The sequence below is a fragment of the Sus scrofa genome, chromosome 8, assembly GCF_000003025.6.
Source record: "Sus scrofa isolate TJ Tabasco breed Duroc chromosome 8, Sscrofa11.1, whole genome shotgun sequence".
In the NCBI taxonomy this organism is placed as follows: Eukaryota; Metazoa; Chordata; class Mammalia; order Artiodactyla; family Suidae; genus Sus; species Sus scrofa.
The window spans coordinates 11,876,107-11,896,235 of NC_010450.4; the positions used below are offsets into that span (position 1 = coordinate 11,876,107).

Sequence of the window (20,129 nt, forward strand, 5' to 3'; positions counted from 1 at the left end):
AAAACGAATTTTTTGAAAGTCTTTCCTTTTAAAGCACAACGGTCCATCACAGTGTTACTTTCATCACTTCCAACTAGTTCTGGTGTACGCATTCAACAAAGACCATTCTGTACCAAGCGTGGCATCAGGTGAAATGTTAGGTAGGAGGGATGGGAAGATGAAGAGGCTGGACATTTGCAACGAGGGTCCGGGTAAGACCTGGGTCAACAGACAGCCATGAGCTACGAGAGCCACGGCTTAATGGATGTGTGCTCCACACACCACAGGCACAGTGAGAAAGGAGCAATCGATTCTCCGGAGAGATGTAGGAGAGATGGGCTATGAAGAAAGAAGGCTGGTGCCCCAGATAGGGAAGACAAAGAAAAGCATCCAAGTTGGTTCATTCGACTTCAAGTCCAAAACCTCTTTACCCTGTTGGCCCAGAGATACGTGACACTGCTGGGTTCACTGTCACTTGTCTCTTCTCCCAAGGACATTCATTTTCCGAGGTTTTTTTTCACCCTTTATAACTTCCTCGGAGAGGTTTCGCTCGACCTCGTGCCCGCACCACCTCCCCTGCCATCCCCACCGAGACTGGTTTAAGCCCCCGGTTTGCTCTCCTGGCATCCCACCTATGTTGCACTTATCACAACTGAAATTAATTCACAACGCGTGTGTCTTTATTAGCGCTCTATCCTTCGAGAACCTAAGGTCTACATTATCTAGAATCATCTAGAGTCTACACTTCACAAGAGCTGGAGGCCAGGCTGTCCCGTTTCCTGCATCTCCAGAGCAAGAATGGAGTGAAGGGCACAGGAACACGGTACCTATTTGTTGAACAAACACCTAAGTGAGTAAATGTGCTGATTCTTACACGACAACGATCTTGGGTTCTTTCAGCTCCAGCAAGCTCCAGCTGGTTTAATGTATAGCTGAGAGGATGGAACCTGTAGAAGACACACAAGTTTTCAAGGCCCCGAAGGGTCATCACAGAGGGAGGGTTCGGCGTCCCGCAAAGGACAGGTGGCCAGGCCAGCACCTTCCATGCTTGACCCGTCCGTACATTACGAGGCAAAGGCCACTCCTGGCAGCAGACCGTGCTCATAACATTTTCTCTAGGTTTCCTGTGCTCAGAAACCCAGTCGTCTCTTAAAAAAACACAGGGCAGGGAGGTCCTGTCATGGCGCAGTGGTTAACGAATCCGACTAGGAACCATGAGGTTGCGGGTTCGATCCCTGGCCTTGCTCAGTGGGTTAAGGATCTGGCATTGCCGTGAGCTGTGGTGTAGGCTGCAGACGCGGCTCGGATCCCATGTTGCTGTGGCTCTGGCGTAGGCTGGTGGCTATGGCTCCGATTCGACCCCTAGCCTGGGAACCTCCATATGCCGCAAAAGCGGCCCAAGAAATGGCAAAAAGACAAAAACAAACAAACAAACAAAACACAGGGCAGTTCCTTAGAGCCCACTTCCCACCAAACCCAACATTAACCGCTTTCCCCAAATGCCTTCTTTGCCAACATTGGGATGCGCTTCTTCGAGTCTAGCCCTTCTTCACTGTCCCCCTTCCCTCCATCTCTGCCTACCCCATCACTACTCATGGTCCCTGCCATGGCTCTCAAGGTCCCCTGCAGGAAGCCACCTCTCCTCCTGGACTTCACCCGACACTTGACCCTTGTTTGATGGCATTTTCCAGGAAGTCCCGTATCATAACCACGTACTTGTCTCATTTCCCCAGTAGGCAGAATTCTAGGATGACACCCCTGCCCCCCACACGCCCAGATTCTCGCCCCCTGGTGTATGCACCCTTCATTACACCATGATAACCCTGTTACTCAATGATTATGTTACATGAGATGGCAGAGGGATTGTACAGATGTTAATAAAGTCCTTCAGCAGATCAAATTCAGCCAGACAGATCAGCTTGGGTGGGCCTGACCTAATCAGGTGGGTCCCCAATGTCAGAGAAACAGAGAGAGTCTCCTGCTGGTCTTGAGCCACCAAGCTTCTTTCTTTGTTATGCTGGGGACCACATGCTGAGCCACAGTGGGAGGCCTCTAAGACCTGTAAGCAGTCTCTAGATATCAGCAAGCAATGGGAACTTCCAGTCCTACAACAGCAAAGAACTGAATTCTGAAGGCATGGTTGCCCCAACTGACACCTCAATTTTAGCCTTGTGAGACCCTGGGCAGAGGATCCAGGTAGCGAGTGCCTGGACTCCTGATCCCCAGAAAATGGGACATAGCAAATGTGTGTTGTCTTGAGCTGCTAAGTGTGTGATCATTTGCCACGCTGCAGCAGAAAATTAAAACACCTCTTCAATAGAGTCTCTCTGATTTTTTGCATGGCTCTGAATTCAAAGCATTTAATGACATTTCCCATGGCACTTGGTTCTGAAAGATTTTGAAGATGATCCAAAGAGCAAAATTAAAAAATACATGGTCCCTATAAAATCATGTTCCTTTTAGACTCGATCCAATAAAAAAGTAGAGAAGCATTCGCTAGTCACTAAGGGGAGTCTGGTGTTTTCTAAAGAAACAAGAGACAGGAATCGATCCTGGTTCTATTGCAAACTTGCTGATTGCCTAGAGCAAGTCAAAGCCAAGTGAACTTCTTGGTATGTTATCTATAAACAGGTAACTATATACAGCCATTAAAATAGCTACTACTTATTGATAAACTCCCCTGTATCTGGGGCTGTACGGATAGTATTTTTTTTTTTTTTTTTTTTTTGTCTTTTTTGTTGTTGTTGCTATTTCTTGGGCTGCTTCCGCGGCATATGGAGGTTCCCAGGCTAGGGGTTGAATCGGAGCTGTAGCCACCAGCCTACGCCAGAGCCACAGCAATGCGGGATCCGAGCCGCGTCTGCAACCTACACCACAGCTCACGGCAACGCCGGATCGTTAACCCACTGAGCAAGGGCAGGGACCGAACCCGCAACCTCATGGTTCCTAGTCGGATTCGTTAACCACTGCGCCACGACGGGAACTCCATGTACAGATAGTATTTACAGATACCTTCGTACTGTGGGCAGGGAGACTTTATGTTCATTTTGAAGGGGAAAATAGTGAGGCTCAGGGTGATGGGCTATAATAACCAAGGTCACGTGGTCGCTGTGGGACAGGTCGTAGTGTGACGGTTGTGTGTCTCACCGGCCTGAGCTGTTAAAGTGAGGGGTTGCTCTAAGGTCTGCTCTGATTGGCTCATCCTAGAGATGCATGTAGACAGAGTGTGACTTCCACAGCACAAGGCCAGGAGGCGCCGCCAGCATCTCTGAAATGAGTCATGCCTGAGTTCCTGGCAGTACAAATGTGTCCCGTTTCGGCAACGACAGAGACGCAGAGCCCAGAAGCCCAGGCGGGGGGGACGGCAGATTTAAGAACGTGTTTACTCAGGACAGCGGAAAGGAAGTCAAGCGTGAACTTTCTGAGCTTCAAAGCAATTCTCAGGGCCCGTTTGGGAATAAGCAGAAATCTTCAAATTTATCCAAAGTTTAGCAAATGCACAATGACAAATGTAACAGTTCCTCTAAATTGAAGTTCATCTCTTGGCACTTGTGGAGGCTTGGAGAAAATGCCAGCAACGAGGGCTTGGAAGGAAATACATCTCTAGATTCCCTGAAAACATAGATAGTGATTGTGAAAGACATATGGAGGATCCCATACTGCACTGAAAAAGAAAATTTATAAATGTCAGCTTTGAGGCAGCAGTGTTGGAAGGATTTAAAGCAATCTACGCTTAACTCTGATGAGAAAAATATGCTGGGGATACACATTCGCCATAAAGAAGGAATTCTTCTTAACCGGTGCTGTTTCCGGAGGAGTGGACAAGGAGAGAGAAATCAGAGCAAGAGATTTCGATTTTTTTTTTTTTTTAATCTTTAGGGCCGCACCTGTGGCATATGGAAATTCCTGGGCTAGGGGTCTTATTGGATGCCCCTAAGCCACAGCCACAGCAATGCCAGCTCTGAGCTGCTCTGCCACCTACACCGCAGCCAGTGGCAACACCAGACCCTTAACCCACTGATCGAGGCCAGGGAGAGAGCCACACCCTCAGGGACACTATGTTAGGTTCCTAACCTACTGAGCCACAAAGGGAACTCCTAGATTTTTTTTTTTTTTTAAATCCAAAGAAGGAACCGTTAAAGATTCTCTACTGTTTAACAAAGATGCTGGGAGACAGGATGATACAGGGGCCACGATGCAGGTAGCAACGGCAGTAGAGTTGAGTTGTGAGTCTCTGGGGACCTTACTTTTTTCATCTCTACAGCACAGATGGTCAATACGATCCCTGCTTCTGGGCTTGCAGCAAGGCTGGGATGAGATGCTGCCATTCGACCCCCTCAGAAAATATTAACCATGGGGTCCCCCCACCCCCCTCCCCCGCCTGGCTCCATCATTTACAGCGGCAGGCGCCGAGGCTCCCGAGAAGAATAAGGCCCAGTCCTCTCCTTCCATGAGCTTACAGATGGTCCTGATTTATGAAAGGATTTTATAAACTGCAAAGCATTAGCAGAACACTTGTATTTTAATTCATGAACCCATCCAGGAAGTTACTGTTGGACTCCCTTGAAAAACACCAAGGCAAGCATCCACTAAGTACCTGACATTTTTTTTTTTTTTTGTAAATTAGAATATCATAGCAAGAATTACTTATCTTGGCCTAAAAACTGGCATCAGTACTGTATCTCTTTTTAGACAAAACCGCAGCTAATGCTGGAGGATCCTGAATCTATTTTTTTTTTTTTTCCTTTCCAAAGGGAAAGAAGTAATAAAAAAAAAAAATGGGGGTTCAAAACCAGGGCCTGGAGGAAGAGACACTCTCCCCTATGCATGTCTCGTTTCCCTGGGGATGGGTCACCTTTGCTTTGCTTCGCTTCCTGAAGGCTCAGAATTGAGATCGTGCCAATTACACAGGGCTCTGGGTGGGCCACAGAGTCCAGAGCTAAGAATGAGGAGGACAAGGAGGAAGCACCAACTGTCAAGAGATGCAATGGGACCTCGGGAAAGACACGACAAACATCGACGAGAAATGCTAGGGCCACTTCTTAGAACTTCCACAACTAATGTCGAAGAGGTGATGCTGAAGAGGAGCCTGGATTGAAGAAATCTTTTAATATTTTCACAGCTGGGCCTGCTCACATGGGGCTGCTGGACCATTTTCTTCAATAAGGCATGGCGCTGGTCTGACATTCGTTTAACAAGGTAATTATCAAGTGAAAAATAGCTGCTGCACTGCTGTGAACCTGAATCAGAACGCTCATAATTACTGATTTTGGGCCCATCTTCAAAAAAAAAAAAAAAATAGAGCTCTAAGTACTAAAACATTTTATAGGAAATACGTTCAGGTACAGCGTCCAGAAGTGTGGAGAACTATTGCGGATCTAATTAGCCGCTTATTTACACAATCAGTCAAACACCATTTATCATTTCTCTTATGATTCCATTGAAGAAGAACACATAAGCATGGGCCCATTAAGTTATTTTATGCAGGCACCCCGACAAAGTTCGATTATTACTAATTTTTTTTTCAAGGTTGAAAGGTGAACGGTCCTAAGTGCCTCAGCTGAAAATTGCGGGTAGTTGATTTTATCAAATGCTAGCACTACTTCACATGTGTGACATGACAAACATTTCCAGGGGAACTTTTATCTGGTCAAATACATCTCTTAGGTAACTAACTTCAATTTTTAGAATATATTCAAAGCCTGCCTTAATTCTGAAACAACATGCAAATAGCCTCTTACTGAGGATCATCTTAAGTGGTTGATTTTGTTGTTGTTGTTGTTGTTGTTGTTGTTGCTATTTCTTGGCCGCTCCCGCGGCATATGGAGGTTCCCAGGCTAGGGGTCGAATCGGAGCTGTAGCCACCGGCCTACGCCAGAGCCACAGCAACTCGGGATCCGAGCCGCGTCTGCAACCTACACCACAGCTCACGGCAACGCCGGATCGTTAACCCACTGAGCAAGGGCAGGGACCGAACCCGCAACCTCATGGTTCCTAGTCGGATTCGTTAACCACTGCGCCACGACGGGAACTCCTGATTTTTTTTTTTTTTTTAATCTGGAATATACGAGAAATATGGATATACCATTTGTTTGTTTGTTTGTTTGTTTGTTTTGTCTTTTTAAGGCTGCACCCGCAGCATGTAGAGGTTCCCAGGCTAGGGGTCCAGTTGAAGCTGCAGCTCCCAGCCTACACCACAGCCACAGCAACTCAGGATTCAAGCCACATCTGCGACCTACACCACAGTTCACGGCAACACCGGATCCCCAACCCACTGAGCAAGGCCAGGGATCGAACCCGAAACCTCATGGTTCTTACTCGGATTTGTTTCTGCTGTGCCATGATGGGAACTTCTGGAGATACCATTTGTGTTTGTGGAGAAATATCCTTCCAAACATTACCGTCTAGGCTTACTTTGGAATTTGATTCCAGAAAAACTCTTGTCTTTTCATTGTTTTCAGTTTAACTAACCCATTCTGATACAGCAAATGACGCGTTTTTCAAAGCAAAAAAAAAAAAAAAGATATTCAAATTGCAAATAAGATGATTCAAAGGCAAGGCTACATAAGACACATATATTTTTAGAAAAGTCTGTAAGAATAATGTCATGCTCTGTTTACTCTAGAGAATATGGAGAACATGTGCCATAAAAGGGAGTGGCTTTACTACCCTCTCCCAGTCCCAGGTGGCCTTATTTCCGCCTTCTACAGATCTTCAAAATGATTAGTGTCAATTGTTGTCAATTTCAAGTCCTCCCGAGTTATTGAAAAGCCGAAGATAATGTTGCGTCGGGGAAGTTCTCAACAAAGAATACATTAAAGGTAGCACCAGTTGGGGAAGGACCAACTTCATAAAAATAAATAAGCACACGATACTGGCTGTGGGAAGCTGATTCTCTTGGAATGAACACTAAAAGCAAAATACAGGAAGGCACCAAGTTCTATAAGCTCCTGAATTCAAACACTCCAACACAACTACCTTGATTAAACAGTAAATAATGAAACACACCCTAACAGGTGATTTTGTCATGGAGCCTCTAGATTTTTAAAGAAGTCCACATGAATATTGTTTAACAGAATTGTAGAAGAACGCTAATTTAACCTGACTTCAACAAATGCTTTATTTTACCCTATTTGCATAAATAAGGTACATTCACAAGCTGAAAACATAACACAAAAGTGAAGATGAAACTGTATATTGGCCTGTACGGGGGATGCTTCAAATCAGCTTACGCTGCTAAGCAAGAGCTTCACAAACCAGAAGGGTCCAAAGGAAATACTGCATCTCAGTGTAATGCTGGTTTTTTAAAATATTTCCTGTTAAAAAATGACATCAGGAGTTCCCATCATGGCGCAGTGGTTAATGAATCCGATTAGGAACCATGAGGTTGAGGGTTCAATCCCTGGCCTTGCTCAGTAGGTTGAGGATCCGGCGTTGCCGTGAGCTGTGGTGTAGGTTGCAGATGCGGCTCGGATCCCGGGTTAATGTGGCTCTGGCATAGGCTGGTGGCTACCGCTGTGATTGGACCCCTAGCCGCGAACCTCCATATGTCGCAGAAGCGGCCCTAGAAAAGGCAAGACCAAAAAAAAAAAAAAAAAAGACATCAAGGTTCCATTTGGATATGGAGTCTAAAAATGGGGTGGTGAGCATTATGAAGAACAAGTCTATTGGCTATGAAGGGATGGATTGGGGGTTTGGGGTTGGCACAGGCACACTGAGGTATATGGAATGATTGACCAGTGGGGCGCTGCTGTACAGCACAGAGAACGCTACCCAATATTCTGTGATGATCCATACGGGAAAAGAATCTGAAAAAGAATGGGTGTGTGTACACGTATAACTGAATCACTTTGTTTCACAGCAGAAATTTTCACAGCATTGTAAATCAACAATACTTCGGTAAAACAAACAAAAAATAGCCAAGATAGGGAGTTCCCTGTTAGCCCGGTGGTTGGGACTCCGTGTTTTCACCACTGCGCCCCCCCCCAAAAAAAAGAAAAAACAGAAGAAAGAACAGCTTATAAACAGAGGCAGAGAGCATCAATAAGAAAAGATAAGAAAAGATCCGGCCAAGATCTGCCAAGTCCTAGAAAAAATAGTTCACTAGACCTTTAGCAGCTCCCCCAGGCAAGAGATTTCCCTTAGTCATCTTTTCATCGCCGGGACCCAGAAAGATGACACATGGAAAGTTCTTCAGAAAGGGTAAAGGCATAGGGTTGGTTGGTTGGTTTGTTTGTTTTGCTTTTTAGGGCCTTACCTTTGGCATATGGAAGTTCCCAGACTAGGGAATTAGAGCTACAGCTGCCAGCCTATGCCCCAGCCACAGCAACGTGGCATCCAAGCCACATCTGCAACCTACACTACAGCTCACGGCAATGCCAGATCCCCAACTCCCTAAGCGAGGCCAGGGCTCGAACCCGCATCTTCATGGATACTACTCAGATTTGTTTCATTTCCAATGAGCCACAACGGAAACTCCCTATATAGGCATTTTAACTGAAACTATGTCCAAAAAGAGCCATTCAATAAGAAGGTTTATGTATGGTTACTGAGGACTACTTATTTTATGAAATTTGATGGACTTAACCAGGAAGGTTGGTAGAGTCTGTAGTAAAATACTCTACTAATCCAAAGCATTAAAAAAAAAAAAAAAATCACTCCTTGAGTTGTAAGTTGGGTAGATGTGATTTTGGTTTAGTGTTTAAAATGGGAGTCTCAGGTCTTACATTTGTGGTTCTGTTTGCGGACAAATTTCCAAATTGCTCTGTGACTCTTCAATACAAGATGAGGTGCTACTACAGAGATTGTGATGGTGGAAACTTATTAAAACACGAGAAAAGTGGGAGTTCCCATTGTGGCTTAGCTTCTTAAAGAACCCAGCTAGTATCCATGAGGATGCAGGTTTGATCCTTGGCCTCGCTCAGTGGGCTAAAGATCCAACATTGCCTCAAGCTGTGGTAGAGGTTGCAGATGCAGCTTGGATCCTGTGTTGCTGTGGTTATGGTGTAGGCTGACAGCTGTAGCTCCAATTAGACCCCTAGCCCAGGAACTTCCACATTGCATGTGCAGACCTAAAAAGAGGGGGAAAAGAATGAGAAAAGTCATATGCGCAAAAAATGTGGCTGTGGGCTAAATAATCAGTTCCCTTGGGTCATGTTGATACTATTTACCAGTGTGTATCATTCATTCAGTCAATGAATATTTATTGTAAACCTTATATTTGCAAGGTATTGCAGCAGGGTGTTCTCTGTCATAGTTTTAAAGAACCAAAAGGTTTTTAGAAGGTTAGAAGGAAGTCTTTGCCAGCCTGTGTCTTTTTCCACTGGAAACAGATTTGATCACCTTCTTTTCTTTTTTCCTTTTTGTCTTTTTAGGGCCACACCCGAGGCATATGGAAGTTCCCGGGCTATGGGTCAAATCTGAGCAGTAGCTGCCAGCCTGTATGCCACAGCTACAGCAACACCAGATCCAAGCTACGTCTGCTACCTACACCACAGCTCACAGCAATGCCAGATCCTTAACCCACCGAGCAGGGCCAGGGATGGAACCTGAATCCTTCTGGATCCTAGTTGGGTTCATTACTGCTGAGCCACAATGGGAACTCCCCACCTTCGTCTTAATGTCCCCCAGTACTTCGTTTGCCCTCCTCTTCCACTGTGGATGCTACTGCATCAGAGTTAATTGGATATGTCTAGCACCCTTGTTAAACTGGGAGCTGCTTTATGGCACGAGATATTACATGCCCATGTGTGCTTAGCACCTGCCCAAGTGTGGCATAGTCAAGTGTGGCGAGACTACTCTATGGACTTTGGATTGAAATTAGGGCAGGCTTATCTTCCACTTCCACTCTGACCCTCTGCTGAGATGTTTTATTCTTTAGGTGGGACTCCTGAGCACAGTTTTTGAGTATAAGCAGAAACAAGACTCCCATGCAAAACAAGGCCAGGTGAACCACTTAGAGCTCTTTCTAAAAAGGCATCATGATCATCTGCCATTTGGCTCCTCCGCAAATTGTTGAGATTTCACATTTGAGTGTGAACTGGGGTCCTTCAAGTAGGGCTTCCAGTTTAAAGAAAGAGAAACCTAGGAAGTCTTGTTGCCTTTGAGTTTTAGATAAACAACACATAATTTAGTGGTGTAAGTATGTCCCAAGTAGTGCATGTGTGTGTATACTTACATTTTATCAAACAACTCTTACCTTCAAGATGATAAGTAAATCAGAGGTAAAAGGGTCAGGTAAGATGTTTCTCTGATTTTTTTTTTTGTTGAGCAGATATTTATCTTCTCTAGCCCTCGGGCAACAAATGCCAAGAGCATCATCTGTGGTTGTGATATTAGGAAAAGTTGGCCACATTTATCCTCTTACCCATGATGAGGTGGTGCCCTCTTGGTTTGAGAACCATAGTGAGGCTTCTAAGAGTAGGAACATATCCCATGAAACCCAGGGTCAGCAAATGTACATGTGAGGGCCCCACTGAGATCATGGCCAGAGTCTCAAAACATGAGACACAATGGCCATGCCCTGGCTGGTACCTCATTCAGACCTTCCAACCAAGCTCTTGAGGGCAGCCATAGGTCTGACTTGCTCAAACCTGTATATTTGACAGTGACTTTTATCCCTATGAGGAAAGATCCAACAGTCCTCCCAGATTTCTTTCTTTCTTTCCCTTCCTTCTTTCTTTCCTTTCCCCTTCCTCCCTCCCTTCCCAGGCTAGGGCTTGAACTGGAGCTGCAGCTGCCCGTCTATACCACAGCCACAGCAACACAGGATCTGAGCCACATCTGCAACCTATGCCACAGCTCGTGGCAATGCCGGATCCTTAACCCACTGAGCAGGGCCAGGGATCAAACCCACATCCTCATGGATACTAGTTGGGTTTGTTACCACTGAGACATAATGGGAACTCCCTCCCAGATTTCTTAATAGCTTGACTTATAAAGGGAAAATAAAGTCACCAAATCCTAAAAATAGACTATAAATATGATGATAACCATACCTTCAACTTGTACAGTACTTTAAATGTATTCAAAGCACTTCTCTGCCCATTATCTCACATGACCACTCACTAGTGTGGTATTTATTAGTACAGGAGAGAACGGAAAGTCTGCTGCATCTATTGTTATGGCCAATTTGCAACTCTTGATATGATCAATTTGAAACCACAAATGGGAAGAGATTCATCTTCTTTTTCCCTTCAGAAATCTGTTAGTTCGTCTATCAGTGGTGGACTTTTTCTCAAGTATGTCATAACTCCTCCCAGATTTTGTATTAATATTACAAGCATATTTTCTTTTTGAGCTACTTCGTTGATTATGTTAATTTAAGGTAAGAGTTTTTAATAAAATAATATTAAAAGTAAACAAAACAATTGCTGATAAGCTGCTTTCTTCTCAAGAACCGTCCGCCCCAGGATGACCATGTCTGGCCAAAAGCAAGAATTCAGTGCGTTCTGAATGAATCAGTCAATGAACCTCAAATGAACATCTGCTTAGTTCTAACTTAATTGACTCCAAATCTCACCAGCCAAATGAAGACTTCTGTTGAAAAGGGTCACTCCCTAAGCTCACAATTTCAAAGACTAAAGCTATCTAGAAAGCACTTAGTTCAACTCTATGCAGAGAAAAGCATTTTCCAGAGTCATCTGCGACAGACGTTAGGTAACGAAAATGCCACAATCCTCCAGTAACTAACCATCGAGGATTACTCTAAGGAGGTGCATTCTTTTCTCCAGGGTTATTTTTTGAATGTGATCCCAGTTCATTTCCTTTCACCTCGTCCTCAGGAAACAAGACATACAGCCCAACGGTGCCTAGCACAGTGGCTGGCACTCAAGAGGTGTCTAATAGCATCTAACTCCCTGAACAAAACAGGGGATAGAAACCCCATCCTCTCTTGGACAGGATGCTTTGGGACTTGTTTATTAAATCCCTTTCTTCCATTAATATCAGCTTTTCTCTCAGTTGGTCATTAAATTCTAACAGTTTCTATATTTAAGGAAGACATGTCTGGGAGTTCCTGCTGTGGTGCAGCAGAAAAGAATCGACTAGGAACCATGAGGTTGCAAGTTCGATCCCTGGCCTCGCTCAGGGGGTTAAGGATGCGGCGCTGCTGTGAGCTGTGGTGTAGGTCACAGACACAGCTTGGAACTGATGTGCTGTGGCTGCGGCGTAGGCTGGTATCTCTAGCTCTGATTGGGCCCCTCGCCTGGGAACCCATACGCGATGGGTGTAGCCCAAAAAAGTACACACACAAAAAAGGAAGACATATCTGATCTGGCTTTGCCTAAAGCCAGACATATCTCTGCTTTGTGCTGAATGACGGAATGAATAATAGGAACGATCCTCTACTTTAATTCCAGATGAGTGGCATAGCATAGGTTTAACTATTCTCAGACTCGTTCATTCATTCATTCAAGCAATAAATACATATCGTGTGTTTTTCACGAACAGTATTAAGCTAAGGTTACATGTCATTTAATCTTGTTTAATCTTCACAAGTATCTTATGATGTTGGCCTTATAATCACCTTGATGTTACATAGGAAGACACTAATCTGGGCAGCACGACTAGATTCACATCCCACTCCTAACATCGTAAAGCTAGTGGCGCAGAGGCTCAAAATGATCTGACGTCCATGATTTTGACCTCTGCCTCCATAAATGGAAACAAGAAAAGAAATGAAGCATGTTCAGAAGAACCAAGTTACTTTACAGAGGAAGAGGCCCTGGACTAATTGGTGTGATTCGAGGAAGCTGAGGGTCTTTTTTTCCCTTTTTTTTTTTTTTTTTTGCCTTTTAGGGCCACACCTGCGGCATACGGAGGTTCCCAGGCTAGGGGTGGAATTGGCGCTGTAGCCACTGGCCTACACCACAGCCACAGCAATGCAGGTTCGAGCTGTGTCTGTGACTTACACTACAGCTCACAGCAATGCCGGATCCTTAACCCACTGCGCATGGCCAGGGATTGAACCTGTAACCTCATGGTTCCTCGTCAGATTCGTTTCCGCTGCGCCACAACGGGAACTCGGAAGCTAAGGGTCTTTAAGCCTGGCCAAACAAACCTGTACTTTCCAATCTCCAGGGACTCCTTAGAGGGTTATTCATAGAAAGACACAAGCCCAGATGGAGTCTTGTAAGTCCCTTCCTCCCCTGTGCTGCAGTGCACGCTCTTTACATGTAACTTTAAAACAAAAAAAACACGTTCATGCCACAGTAGCTGTTAAGTGTGGGGTCAAGTTGCCTATGCGTACATTCAAGGAATGATTTCCCCAGAAATATATTATTAAGCACGTAATGCAATGTTGGAGAGAAAGTGGGGGGAGATGCTTGCAGAATTCCTATATAGCAAGTGCAATAAAAACACAGCTGGACAAGGTGAACCAATAAAAAATAGGAAAAAAAAGCCAGTCACCCCAGATAGTCGAGCAACTTGGGCCTTGTAGAATTTCTCTACCTTAGGGGACACATCCAAAGACACAACACATAAAAACACACGTTACAAGGACAAAAGGGAAGAACTTGGTCAATACTATCGGGCTATCAGAACTTTCAGGAAGAGAAGGGCACTAGGAAAGAAAATGTAAAAGAGAAGCCATAATTGTAAAAATGGCTCCACAGAGGGGCCGATTTGTGGTTCTTTTTTTGAGATTATAAATGGATCTTAGACAGCTTTAACCTGAAACGGGTGGGGAATTTTTTTCTTTTCTTTTTTTTTTTGGCCTTTTATTTATTTATTTTTGTCTTTTTGTCTTTTTAGGATCCGAGCCACATCTTCGACCTACACCACAGCTCACGCCAACACCGCATCCTTAACCCACTGAGCAAGGCCAGGGATCGAACCTGTGTCCTCATGGATGCCAGTCAGGTTCTTTAACCACTGAGCCATGACGGGAACTCCCGATTTGCGGTCCTTCTAATGTGACTTGATGATAAGGAAAACAGAAGAAAATGGTATGGAGAGTGATGGCATGTCCTAGAACAAACCTGCTGCTTTTGGAGGGTGAAATGAACCCTCAGCAGCCACAGAGGGAACAAGAATAGAGTCTTTGGCTTGTGTGACTACAAAGGTGTGTAGTCCTGCAAGAAAGCCTTCTTCTAGAAGAAATGTGGAAATTAAGGGGAAAAAACAGTTTTAAGACAGAACATTTCTGGGACCCATGAACTCTCAAATTACAGATAATACTAAAGGGTTCGTGATAACTGTGTCTGAGTTGTCCTGGCTCTCAATCTAGAGGCCGAGGTATGCTCTTTGGAATTCAACTGCATATCAACAGCTTTTTTTTTTTTTTTTTTTTCTGCACCCATGGCATATGGAAGTTCCCAGGCCAGGATCAAATCCAAGCTGCAGCTTCAACCTACACCACGACTATGGCAATACGAGATCCTTAACCCACGATGCCAGCCAGGGATGGAACCAGCACCTCAGCAGTGACCCGAGCTGCTGTAGAGACAACACCAGATCCTTAACCCACTGCTCTACAATGGGAACTTCCAACAACAACTAATTACGGAGCATTTTCCAGGTGCCTGGAAATTCTGCTAAGAAATTTACATGTGCCATCTCATCAAACCCTCACTTTGCAGAGGAGGCCACTGACGCTTAGAAAGTGACTTCAGCCAAATCACACAGGTAGTAAAAAGACAGCTGGGTTTGAGCCTAGGTATTAGATCCAGAACCCTGCCTGAATCACAGATATTTCCCTAAAAATAAGTCAACAGAAGTGCCCTGGAACAAGGCAGCATTTTAGTTTTTCTATCATCTCCAACCCTTAATTTTCAAAACAATGCCAACCTGGGCATAACATTTGGAGTCCTCCACCACCACCCCCCGCTCCTCCGCCCCCAGGCGCATAGAGCCCACACTTACTCCATTGCTTGTCCCCTCTTGAACACCACTTACCAGCAATGACAGTGGGTTTCTGCAGTTGAAAAGCCTGGGAGGACGTGACCTCTTCAAGGCTGCATTTCAGCAGGGACTGCCCTTCAGAGGGGTCTCTAGACTCCCTGCTGCCCAGAGAGCCTCTGCAGCAAGTGCCACACAATAAGCCCCTGCCAGTGGCAAACTTCTCCAGTGCACAGAAGCTACAGAGATGCCAAGGCTGTTCATTGTCATCAGTAATAATAGCCAATGCTGACTACCATAGTCTCCAAATGCTCCAAGGGTCTTTGATTATATTATCTCATTTAATTTTCACCATGAGCCAGTGATGCCCATTTTACAGATGAAGAAACAGAGGCTCTGTTACCAATCCAAGCATACATTAAGACTCAAGAATGTTCACATTGAACCCTATGCTTTCCATTTTATCATATTTGTTTCTTTTTTTTTTTTCTTTTTCTTTTCTTAATTCTTTGTTGTCTTTTTAGGGCCACACCTGCAGCATATGGAGGTTCTCAGGCTAGGGGTCGAATTGGAGATGTAGCTGCCAGCCTACACCCCAGCCACAGCAATGCCAGATCGAGCATCATCTGCACCTACACCACAGCTCACAGCAACACCGGATTCCCAACCCACTGAGCGAGGCCAGGGATCGAACCTGTGTCTTCATGGATGCTAGTCAGACTCGTCTCCACTGAACCATGATGGGAACTCCATCTTTTTTTTTTCTTCTCTTTTCAGGCCTGCACCTGTGGCATATGGAAGTTTGCAGGCCAGGGGTGGAATCAGAGCTGGACCTGGAGCCCATCCCACAGCCACAGCAATACTAGATTCAAGCCACATCTGTGACCTATGCAGCAGCTTGCAGCAACGCCATATACTTAGCCCGCTGAGTGAGGCCAGGGAGTGAACCTGCATCCTCAGGGACCCTGTCGGGTTCTTAACCCACTGAGCCACAGTGAAATGCCACATTCTTCCCATTTTAAGAAGTCCAGAGATCTCAGTAAAGGGATTGTTTTGCCAACATCCTATTCTGTGATAATTTCCCCAAAAGTCCATTCACTCGTTCAATCATTCATTCAGTACACTTTTATGGGGCACCTACCTTGTGCAAGTTTCTGTATTAATCTGAGAATTCGGCAGTAAAGAAAACAAAGCCCCTGTGCACAGGGAGACAGAATTCTAATAGGGGATGACAGACAACAAATAAACAAGCCAACACATATTACAGAATTTACGGTAGCTTGGAGATACGATCTCTTGGAGCCAGAGGGATGCTCTGAAAACAGAGATGGGGAGGTAGAATGAAGAGTTTTTCCTAGTAAGGGCCAAATAAACCTCATCTGGAATATGCCTTGGTACCGAGAATGAAAGTGACTAGGGTAAGTGGTCTACATACATAAATGCGATGGCCAAGTCCTACTTTCCTCCTCAGACATAAAAAGCTCTCCGCTCCCTTCGAGGTCTCGAGGAAGAGTTACAGCCCCCAGCCCAGGGATGTTTTCTCTGTAGCAACACAGTGTGCCTGGGCCATGAATGGGTTAAGGTGGCTGCGTGCTGCCTGGAGCGCGCGTGCGAGCGCGTCAGGCGTTCTAAGCATCCTTCATCTTCCCTATCTCCCGGTCCTAGGCTGTCAATCAGCTGTCACTTGCCCGCACATCAGCAGTGCGTGCACATCACCAGGCTGTCAGCAAAGCAGCTGATGAGACTCGGCTCTAGACTGTCAATCATCTTTGTTTCTCTTCTCTGCTCGGGAAATATTTTGGCTCAGAGAAACAAAGAAACCTGGACAACAATGGCTGGTAGTCAGGCGTTTACTCCGGTACATGAATATCAGATCTGAAACAAGCACCGATCTGACTCATCCCCAAATGATGTTGGGGTCGGGGGTGGACAGAGGGAAGATTGAGAATCTGTTTTATGAGTACAGGCTTTAAAACTGTAATTCTAGTTCCCGAGCAGACCCTGATGGATTCACACACACACACACACACACACACACACACACACACAGCGCGGGAACATAAAACAATGATAACTTGAAGTTATCTGAGCTTATGCCTCAGAAAAAAATAAGGCACAGAGGATGGATGACTGCTTGGTTGGAGATTATTCACCATTGATCAGGCAGGCTTTTGGGGAGAGAGTAATTGTGGGATTGCTGAGTTCATTTATCTCCCGGGGAATTCTGAAACGGCAGCCTCGGCATCCGACTCTCTCCCACTCTTTAGGGCGTGAGGCTGCTTGGGGGCACCCACACACAGAAAAGCCAGTGCACTCGATGAAGTGGGCTTGCCAGTGCTGGCAGCAGGCATCAGTATGTTGAAAATAAAGGCATTCTAACGGTCCCTTGTCTGGCATACTAACTGCCCCTCTCACCCAAAACATTTATTAGAAATGTCCCCACCTCTAAAAGCCTGCAGTCTACCAAATCTAGAGAGACGCTCCCGCTCCCAGCAATGAGTTTCATTTAAGCAGCACGTCCAAGCTGTCCCGCTCTCCTATTTGCCACGTGTGCAAAATCACCACATGCGTAATAGCATAATTAATCAACTCATCATGCAGTAGCTCCAAACACTGCTAAATTGTCCAAAGTCCTACAAAATTAGGGGGGGGGGCGTAAAAACCTATTGCACTCCAGGGCTTTGAAATACATTTAGCAACAATCAGATCTTTCCATTGTGTTTATCAAGTCCCTATTTCTCTCATCTACCCAGTGCTCTGGACCGACCTGCTCAAACGCACTGTGGCTGGTTCCATCATCAGCTCCCTGTTGGGAAAGCTTTCTCCACTGACAATCAGATCCTTTCATGTGGGCAACCCTGATTTCTGGAAACACACCGCCCTCTGATCTAACCAGACGTTAATTGCTTTTGTGCTGACGTACCTGCGCCTCTTGGTCTTACGGCACAACTGGCAAACCTGATCTCTGACGAGTTGGCTGAACCTAATCAGGACAGATCAGCTGTTCCCCAAGAGCCACAGGCTGTAATTTGAGGATCTTTACAGAGTCCTCCGTCGCGGGAAAGACAAGGAACTATAAATTCTGTCAACCCTAATCCGAAATCGTGTGTTCACAGCAGCTGGGGTCTCCCCCCACCCCTAAGAAAAGATAACGCTTGTCCAATAAATACCTGAGATAATTGATAAGAGGGAATTAGAAGGCTATGGCTGATACAGTGACTGTGAGATTATTGTTTTGTAAAGGAAACTTCAGGAGCGGAACATCCGGTAGGACATGTGAGTTGCCGAGAATAAAGAAAGGTCTGAGGAAGCGATGGATGGCAACTGTCCACAAATCAGCTCCCACTTATCACCGGGTGGCTTGGTTCAGATTTGTCTTCCTCTCTAAACAGCCAAGTACCCAAACATTCTAAGCTGCGAAGGAGCCGAGTCAGGCTGCCACCCAGTGACAGGGGCTTGATCGGCGCCAGGAGTGCAGGAATCCCGGTCAGACCAGCCGCACTCAGCTACTCTCACTGAAGACCCCTGCGGTCTTCTTACAGGCGCAGAAAGAGAGAACATTAGAGAAAATAAACTTCTTTCTTACTGTATCGCTTTGGTCCATCTTCCAAACAAAATGAAAGGGTTAATGTGGCGTCATCTTCAAAAAACTCAGTGGCAAACGCATCCCACCAGAGGTTGTCGCTATCCTGCAAAGAGACAGATCATTTATTTCACAGGCAAGAGCAGAAAATCTCTCCGAGAGGAAAGAAAAAGGGACGAGGCAGAAAAACCCAGTTCCTGCGGGCTTGGGACTTAGCATACGTGCGTGGGTGCGTGGGTGTCCTCCAAGGGGCGTGAGACGGCGTGTGGTCACTCTTCAAATTAATTACCTCAAATGGGGACCCAATTCCAATGCAAGAACGAGGGAATGCAAAACGAATGGAAATTAATTCCTGAGGACATATTTGGGGAGATTTAATCAATGTCTTCTAGAACACAATGTGACATTTTTTTAAGAACAGGGTTTGCAGTTAATATAAAATGCATTCGGCTTTCTCTCTCCTCCTCCCTCCCTCTCGCTCTCTCTCTTTCTGTCGCTCTTTTAAGAGGATGATTTTACAAACAGAAATCTCCGTATGACAACCAGGTTGAGGGGATCTTTATTGAAAGATATTTTATGCAAAAACAAACAAGCATTGCATGCGGCTTGGAACCTCGCTCTATGCACATATCCCTAGAAAAGATACAGATAGTGCTACGTGGATTCACGTAGGAAGATGAGTGTGTGCTCAAGGGACTGTCACCTGCCTGTGGATTGTTCTCGAGGATGGGTTTAAGACTACAGACAATCACCAGCTTGTTATTAAAAGTTATTAAAAACAGGCCGGTTCAGCAGAAGGCAAACCATACCGGTGAACTCTGTGTGTTTGTCTTGGGTGGAATGCTTCCCTTCCACCCAATCCAGAAAACACTGTGACACTGGCCCAGTTGAGGCCCTTAGATCCTTGCTCATCGTCGAGGGTGGGGGAAGGGCCTCCTCCAACAGCGAAGTAGGAGGGTTAGCAAGTGCCAAAGGGGATCCTACCGGGCCTCATTCTCTGCGTAGCGCTCCAGAGAACCCCCCGAATTTTAAGTGCAGCCTTTTTCCAGAGATTTGTGTGTTCGTGCCAGATCTCAGGGCGAGACGTTTCCCAGCTGGCTGTCAGATGGAGGAAGGACATGGAATCCGTCTGCTGCTCCCCCCTCGACGGCCCCCTCCCTGGGGCCCTGACCAAGAGCTCACCAGCTTCTCTCCTTCCCATTAAGGCATTCTGCTTACGACAACAGCAAGTTGTTGTCGCTGGCAGGCCTCGGGAACAAGTGTTCAGTCCCGGTAAGAATAATTAAGGGGCGCCTGAAGATTGACACCATTCCTCTTTCAGAAAAGGAGAAGCTTGGACAAAGGAATTTTTTTTTTTTTTTTTTGCTTTCTAAGGTGACACCAGTGGCATATGGAAGTTCCCAGGCTAGGGGTCAAATCCGAGCTACAGCTGCTGGCCTAACACCACAGCCACAGCAGCGTAGGATCGAGCTGCATCTGCAAACTACACCATGGCTCACAGCAATGCCAGATCCTTAACGCACTGATCGAGCCAGGGATCGAACCCACGACCTCATGGTTCCTAGTGGGATTCGCTTCTGTTGTGCCACGACGGAACCCCAAATGAATTTTTCTGGTCTCTTCTTCTCTGGCCTCCTCCCAGTCACGTACCAAAAGCCAACACTTTCCTCAGTAAAACACAGTAAATATAAAACCACCCGGGGCGTCGTGGCTCCACCTGCAAACA

At 45.7% G+C, this 20,129-nt stretch overlaps 1 protein-coding gene across 24 annotated transcripts in view; it reads right to left on the reverse strand.

Annotated features, from left to right (window-relative positions):
* Window positions 1-20,129, reverse strand: part of LDB2 (LIM domain binding 2) — a 396,329-nt gene that overhangs the window by 235,047 nt on the left and 141,153 nt on the right. For all 24 annotated transcript variants that reach the window (XM_021101041.1, XM_021101052.1, XM_021101050.1 and 21 more), the window contains exon 2: window positions 18,407-18,509. In XM_021101041.1, coding sequence (XP_020956700.1) covers window positions 18,407-18,509 — 103 coding nt within the window. The remainder of the gene's footprint in view (window positions 1-18,406; window positions 18,510-20,129) is intronic.